This window comes from Poecilia formosa, unplaced genomic scaffold, assembly GCF_000485575.1.
Source record: "Poecilia formosa unplaced genomic scaffold, Poecilia_formosa-5.1.2 Scaffold2286, whole genome shotgun sequence".
Lineage (NCBI taxonomy): Eukaryota > Metazoa > Chordata > Actinopteri > Cyprinodontiformes > Poeciliidae > Poecilia > Poecilia formosa.
Genome location: NW_006802225.1, coordinates 1 through 8066, shown reverse-complemented (window position 1 = coordinate 8066; position 8066 = coordinate 1). Strand labels below are relative to the sequence as shown.

Below are 8066 nucleotides of genomic sequence, written 5' to 3'. Positions count from 1 at the left end.
TTCAGGATGACAATTAATGTGAATTTGTGTGTCTGAATAAATGGCTTTATGTGCATTGCTGCCAGGGGGATTGTTAAAATGTGTGTATTTTTTTGAGCATTCTATCATTTGTATGACTTATTTTAACAATGTGGCAAAAACTGTGAATATATTTTCCTTTCAAAGAATCTTTGTTGAATTTTAAATTCAGGATATAAATAAAATTGTCTTTAAGACTTTGTTGGATGTTTGTCTCTGATGTTTTCCCTTTTTTCTCTCCTTTATACCTTTTTTATTTTATTTAGGAATGTAAAGAAGAACGGCTTAAAATGGTTTGGATTTTAAGGCTAATCACATTAAACTCCAGCTCTTGTTGAAATTTGTTTTTTAATTTTGTCTCGACGAGTGTGCTCCTCACAAACTTGCCATTTCCGACTTTTACCGTACTTACTTTACCGGAAAAAATAGAATAAATATTCAAGGTTAGCATTGCTACTAGATAGACCTGAAAAAATAACATCATCACAGTTTATAAAAAGATAGCTTTATTGCACAAGGTTTTAAGTACTCTTTTTTTTTGTTTTTTTTCCCCCCCCGCTTTTGTTTGTTTTGATAGAAAAGAGAATGTAGGGTTAAACACAAGCAATTGCAAACTGAAGCAATGTTTCCCAATAAAAGTTTAAAGAACAACTGCTGGATTCTTAAAATTCTTATTTTTTATTAATGTCTGTTCAATTCACCTCTTCCCCCTTTTCTCTTTTATAACCAGGAAAATTTCAGAACATGCAACGCTGCTGCCCCTCCCCCAAAAAGCTCATTGACAAAAAAAAAAAAAAAGAGCTCTCTATATAAAAACGAACAGAAAAAAAACCTGTGATGAAGTAAAAACAGAAACGGATACAAAAATAAAAATTAAAACTATGCAACAAAATGCCCAATAAAAATCAAACTATCATTAGTTAACATTGCATGGCCCATTCTGACATGTTGTATCTGGTCCATGGATGAGGATAAAGCAGTTAATTATAGGTTTTCGATGAGTCTTCATCACGTCACCTGTACTTCAGAGTTTACATTGTGCCCCGGTTGCGAGTGAAGATGTCGAAAATAGTAGTCATTTATACAAAACACTTTTCATATGTACACAAGTCCTTTCTTATGGTGTAGAAATCATGTATAAAGGTGGAGAAAAGGCTAAAGAGGAGGGAAGGGGAGAGGTTCTGATTGGTCGACAGATGTAGGAAAAAAACAGATGTAAAATATAGGCAGTATGCAGGTCAGTTTGAAAGCATGTTGTATCATTTTAAAGAAAAATCCACCCAGTATAAATTATACGTTGTATAGCTCCAGTTATAGGCCTGGACTTATTCAACTTATTTGTTCAAAAAACATTTATTGTACGTTTTGAATTCAACGTAAAAAAAAAACAACGTTGAATTATTATGAAACATGTTTATGATGTAAAAATTTTGAACTGGGTGAACGGGTTTCCATGAACAAGGTCAAAATTACCCATTCATACTCAGACATACCACTAATATTTTCATAAACGGTCCTAAAGCTGAAAGGGAAAGAGTTTTCAAAGCCGTCATCGAGGTTCATGCTGTGATTCTGGGTGGATATTTAACATCTCTTCCTTTTGAAAGTTTATTTTATGTCCAAGTTTCAAACATTAGCGCACAAATAATTATTGTTCTTGTGGTCAAGCAGCTCGGTGTTTGCTTCTTCTGACCACTTTCTCCAGAGGCCACTTGGCTTGGTCCATATCTGGGCACCCAAAAGTGTCGGGGTGTCAATTCATGGAGCAGGGACCTCTTTTCTACTTTGTGTTTGAAACATGGGTAAATTTGAGCGTTTGGAAGGGTTAGCTTGGCTAATGTTGACCTTCAAGAGCTGTTGTGACTTTACCTTCTTGAGGTATTTTGATTACAGGAAGGCCAACGGCAGAAAATCAAACCCAACATACGGCACTGCCATCCAACCAGAGCCATGCAAAGTCGTCTTGATGTTGACAAGCGGCATATAGTTTCTATGCAGCTTACCAGGTGAGTTTTAGCCAAACAACAGAGTTGTGTAGAGTTGAGAAAAGCCACAATAAATTGAAACATGTTCACCCAGATCATTCATATATATATATATATATATATAAGTCTAAAATCAATGGGATTTATTCATTTATTGCACCCTTATCAGAATTGTAGTTCTATTTCAGTGAACTTCCCAATTTATAGTGATTAAAAGTGAATTGAAAATAAATCTCAAATTTACAAAAATTGTGCGAGTCGAATAAAAAAGTAGTTTTTTGTTTAAATACAGAAATATAGCTCACACACCATTTCAGTTTGCAATTAAGATGGGGTGGAAATTTCTTTGAAAAATATTACATTCACTTTAAGCAAACCGACTGAAAATTGGAGGGAAAGCATGTTGGTTAGAAGTTTATTTCATCAATCCAATCAAAATCCATAAAGCTGGAGTAAGGAAGCCCTTATGGGAAAAAAACAAAACAAAAACAAACCAGGCTTTTCCAAACTCATACTTTTTCCCCGGACAAGTGTTTGCATAACTTAAAATGAAAAGGCAAGTAAATGCATCTTAACACTATGTATAGAAATCAACACATATCCATTCTTGAATTCCAAAATACATAAAAAAAATAATAAAATAAAAATTAAATTCTTACAGTTATCTGCAGTAATATCTGTCACGGGCCTGGAGAAAAGAAAGACAATCTGTCCGTGTTCATTAGTTGTAGTTTGGTAGTGGCGTCCAGTCTGTGAACACAAATATTCGGAAGGTACAATACAACAAACCACAAGAGGCTCAATCACTTTATAAGCTTTTCCTTTGAACCGTTTTCTTTTTGCGACACCACACGTCCTGCACTATCTGAGACCACAATAAACCAGCAACACATCTCGCACTATATTTTCACTTTCCTGTGCTTGTCCTTTTCAAAAAAAATCACACGGGAGTCATCGACGTCTCATTTCTCAAGTCCCAGTTTCACCAGTAACTTTCACACCACTCTCTTTTCTCTCCAAGGTCTTCCATCCACAGCCGCGCTACCCGTTTAAACCTCCCGTCTTCCTGCTTCGTTATCATTTAGTGTGATGCTTCACTCGGAGCGATTGTCTTGTGATCTTTTAATATATATTTTCAATTAGAACGGCTTTTATATGTCTCTGCTCTTTATTCATATATTTGCTATATATTTGAATAGAAATATATATGTACATACTTTTTTTTTTTTGAAAACAAACATATATATGGTATCTTTTTTTCTATTGCGAGAGCCCTGATGTTACGTTTTACCGATGCAAAACTTTTGGAGCAACTCTTTTCTATGTTTTTTTTTTTTTTTTTTTGGAACAATTATTGTTATGAGATTACAAACTTTGGGATAAAGGAATGAAGAATGAAAACAAAAGAAACATTTCAACCGCAAAATTAAAACTTAAATTAAAAACGTTAGAGAAACTTGATTTTTTTTCTTTTTTTTTTTTCTTTTTTTTAGCAAATTCTTCAGATTCTTGTAACACTTATATAATTTCATTGCCTGGTCATTTATTCAAAATCATACAAATACATTTCTCAAAAAATTTGCTGAATGTGCGCATTCAAGCTGTCACTGAAAGTTAAGAATTTCTGCACAGACGTGCGTAAAGGAAACCTCATGTTCGGTTGGTCTGTCTGTCTGGCCAGCATGCTAGCAGTACGTCACAGTGACACTGTATGAATGTGATGGGGGGAGGGGCAGGAGGAAAGGAGAGCGGATGATGGAAGTGTTGTGAAGGCGACAGTGAAATGACGGGACTGTGAACCGTAAAGGAGTTTCCTAAAGTCTTTGTCCAGATAAAAATAAAAATGACCAAACAGGACCCTCTAATGCCTTGCAAAACTATAAATACTCCTTTAACTTTTTTTCATATTTCCTTAGATGCAACCCCAAACCTGGATGTAGTTTTTAGAGATTTAGATGCGATAAACCAACAGAAAAGCAGCGTATAACTGTGAAACGGAAGGAAAACAATACGTAGTTTTGAACTAGAAAATCTAACTTGTGAATATTTCAGCTCTGGCTGCATGTTTAATGCAGTTGCTCCGCAGGGAGATCGGCTCAAGTGTCTTGCAAGAAATAAAACTTATTAGTTAAGTTCCCTCTACTTTTCTCAATCCAGCTTCCCATGAACTCTGAGCCACTTTCCTCTCCATGCAATGAAATTACACCCCAACATCACAGTTACCATTATCCACAGGGGGAAATGTGTATGTGCAGTGTTAGTTTGCATAGAGCTAAATTTTGGTCTCATCCCAAATTAACCGTCTTCAACAAAGACTACCAGGGTATCTTATGGCTTTCTTTAAGCAATGGCTCTCTTCTCATTCCTCGACCATTAAATGTCAAATTTGCAGAATGGCAGCTAATATTTGTCCTGCTAAAAGTGTTTTCACCCGAACTGTGAATCTTGGTAGCTTTTCCAGAGTTACCATTACGCAGAAAGCTTGTTGTAACTGAGCCAGTTTGCTGCTTCTCTGATAGATGACATGATTTGGTAGGTTTGTGGGTGTGTTGTCCTCTTTTCTGTTTTCAGATATCTCGACTTTAAACTGCTCTGAAATTTTAACCTCGCACTGTCAGTTGTTGTCCTTGGTCTTCATGTCGCTCTCCGTTTACTTCACTTCTCTAACAAACTCTGCACCGAGTAGCAACACGCTGTCGTTAAATCATGACAAGTTCATTATTTTTCTCATTAAGTCAGTTCTGACGTAAATTGGCTCACTGGATTTTACTTGGGGGCATTAGCATAAAGCGGGTTAAATATAAATAGAAGCCACACTTTTCACATCAATATACAGAAAACAATTTTAAAAATCTGGGTATCATTTTCTTTCCTCGTTACAATTATGCGCTACTCTCTATTGGTCTATTATATAAAGTCTCAATAAAATATTTTTTAAAGTTGGCTGTTGTGACAAAATGTGAAATAAATCAAGGGGGGTGAATACTTTTGCAAGGCACTGCATTTCTAATCCTCAAATGAAAGCTTATGGACCTTCTGCTTCATTAGCATTTTTATAACTCACCTACACCATGTTGTTAGCAACAGATATTAAATCTGAAAAAACAAAAACAAAAAAAACCGACTAGAGCAAATTAAGATTAAATTGTGTAAAATTGTCAGCATCATCATTATCATTCTGTGTTTTCATAGGTACAAAAAGAAAAAAATAAAACTGGGGAGGAGGGTTTTGTTTAGTTTAGACACAGACTTCTGCCCAAGAATTCAGCATACAGATTGGTTTTAAAAAGGTCCATTGTTGGTGTGTGCCTGCCACATGTACACATATATATTTACACATATACATCCACACACACATACACGCGCACACACACACACACACTCACTCACTTCTGACCTTTCCGTTACTTGGATCCTTCAAATCGTTTCCTAGTGCACACGGGGTTATATACTTCCATCGTCTGAAAACAAACAAACCTTTTGGATAAAAGAAAAAAAAAAAGAATCTAGATTTCACTCAGTGATGCTTGACATTTTTAGCTCCTCTTTCTATAAAATCTTCCATTGCGACCGCAACGCTGGGTCATCCATTGCATGTACAAGAGTCGTTCCTCTGCCTCTGATGTGTGGATCTATGATGGACTAACCGTACAGAGCCAAAGTAACACAGAGGCTGGGGATTTGTGCATACAGCAAAGGCATCCTGCCGTGGCACAATGCTGAGATATGAACGAATCTTCCATCAGAGAACGTAAAGGTTACATATCGTTTGTTTTTAAAAAAATAAAAATAAAAATAAAAAAAAATTAAACCTCAACACACGTCTTAAGCAACCTGGTTCAATCTACAGCTGTCTTGTTGTAGAAAGCAAGACAGTGCAAGTTAAAAGCATTTTGTGCATAAGTTCTGTGTACTTGCCTGAAAATGAAGATAGACTGAACAGATAAATCATTTTTGTTTTGGCAAGTGATTTCCAGGGTGATTTAAAAAATAGAAAGAGAGAGAAAGAGAGAGAAAGAGAAAGAGAGAAATTACACAAATATAACGGAACACAATCAGGCAGAAAGAAAGGCAAGCCCCTGTGCTGTGGACACCCAACTCTGACCCCTTGAAACAGTTGTGTTGACGGGAGCCCAACCAGCTCCCTGCAGGCTGACACAGCACAGGCACTGACGGGTAAGCTGTGCATGTGTATGTTCGTCACCCCGATTCACCACAGAGGCTCCAGGCAAACGCCGGCTGAACCAGCATTGTATTAAGAGTTACAGTGACAGGCCTCGCTAATGGCAGGCTACACCAGTGTGTAGGACTTGGAGTAGGCTCCTGACCCCCCATCCCTCTGCTTCTGCAGTCTGCCTAATCCCGAAGAGCTGCTCTCCAGGAGAGAGTCTCTGGATCCTCCCATTTTGGAGGAGGAAGAAGAGGCACCTCCAGGGGTCCCCCCCGAGGTCCCTGCTGCCCCACCGCCAGAGGAAGATGATGCCCCCCCTGCAGCAGCGGTGGCTGCGGCGGCGGCGGCACTCTGAGCCGCAGAAGCAGAGGAGCTGGGCATGGTGAGAGTCCGCTGGGGCAGCGTGGAGCTGCTGGAGCTGGCAGACAAGCCTCCGCTCCCACTGCCTCCACCGCCGCCTCCCGTTGCTCCTCCAGAGGACGCCCCGGAGGAAGTGAGGTTTGACAGGCCGGAGTGGCCCATGGTCAGAGCCTGTTGCTTCGCAGAGTCCATGGTCACGTGACGGCCCTGGCTGTGGTACGCCCGCTGGGCTAGGCCACGAATAGAGGCTTCGCGTGGTGGAACAACTGGACACGGGTCATGGTGTTCTGACTGCTTTCGGAAAAAGGGATCGGACTTCATGTACAGGGGCAGGTTGCAGTAGTCGCCTGGAGAGAGAGAGAGAGAAAAAAAATAAAGCTCAAATTTAACTTCAAGATCTCGCTCAAAACAAAAGGCTATAAATGTTGAATTAAAAATTATCTGAAGAAAATTCAAAAGATTTTCAGCGGCAGATTATGTTTGATTTTGGATGCAAGACTTGCTGTGGACAAACTATTTTATTGGAGTACATAATTGGACCCTTGTCGATAGAAAAAAACCTTGCTGTTTGAAAAGGCTCTGCTCTGTTAATCATATGACGTTTCAAACAATGACTGGAACATTATACTGCATTTCTGAATGGTTTGACAAAACCATTTACTGTGTCTACAATTTTGGTTATATCTTTGCTTGGTATACAATCCCAAAAATCATAGCTTTACAATGATGTTTAACATGGATATGTACATGGAAAGGGTATCAAAACCCCCTGCATAGCATAGCATAGCATAGCATAGCATAGCATAGCATAGCGGGACATATTATTTTCACTTATGCATAGGAACTGTAAAATAAATGGGAAACATTATGCAGCGGCCACTTACTCTTGGCGCGGTGTGGAATGGGCACGGCTACATTCTTGCCACGATCGTAGTCTTGGGGTTTGGGCGGCGAGGCAGTGAAACGGCAGATGCCGGGCTCTGACGGTGTGCTCATAGACGTCATACTGTCTGCGTTGTCGTTGGTACCTGTGGTCATCTGATCAGACGAGCTGTCGGATATAAAGCACTCTGTAATCTCAAATTTGGCATGTTGCAGGTGTTCCTCCAGCTTTGCGTGCTCGTAGGCTCTTGCCAGCTCTTCGTAGGTGGAGGAGGCGCTCTCGGTGGACACCATGCTGTTGCGCCCCTTGTCTGTGTGTGACATAAGAGGAAAGCACATTTTGTCCAGGATTTTTATGCACTCAAGCGCTCAAAAGTCACATCCTTCCTCCACTCCTCCGCACAGTTTATTTGGTACATGTTAATGGCTGTAAGTGTCATTTCACCCTTGTACCAACCTGTGTCCTGTGAGAGGCTGGCACTGTAGCTGTCACTCTCTGTGACAGTGATGCCATGCTGAGAACCAACTGTGCGCCAGTCTGAAGTGAGAGTGCGGGCTGGCGTCGACGCCTGACACTTGGTCAGAGTCCATTGACTGGAGTAGCGGTTCCTGATGCTGTGGGCTGACTTAACACTCTTCCTTGACACTGG

At 39.6% G+C, this 8066-nt stretch overlaps 1 protein-coding gene across 1 annotated transcript; it reads right to left on the bottom strand.

The window, feature by feature from the left end:
* Positions 1-692: 692 nt before the first annotated feature.
* On the bottom strand, positions 693-8060 carry LOC103133126 (Down syndrome cell adhesion molecule-like protein 1). The gene is made up of 3 exons (XM_007544897.2): positions 7874-8060; positions 7419-7727; positions 693-6881 (listed from the first exon to the last, which is right to left on the bottom strand). The coding sequence occupies exons 2-3, from the start codon at positions 7708-7710 to the stop codon at positions 6295-6297; spliced, it is 879 nt and encodes a 292-aa protein (XP_007544959.1). The 5' UTR covers positions 7711-7727; positions 7874-8060; the 3' UTR covers positions 693-6294.
* Positions 8061-8066: the final 6 nt, after the last annotated feature.

What these genes read in the sequence shown, in the direction of transcription:
- LOC103133126 (XM_007544897.2), bottom strand. Translation starts at nt 7,710, where the DNA reads ATGGTGTCCACCGAGAGCGCCTCCTCCACCTACGAAGAGCTGGCAAGA. An exon ending in CATTCCACACCGCGCCAAGA is followed by an intron (nt 6,882 to 7,418) that starts GTAAGTGGCCGC and finishes CTCTCTCTCCAG; the next exon opens with GCGACTACTGCAACCTGCCC.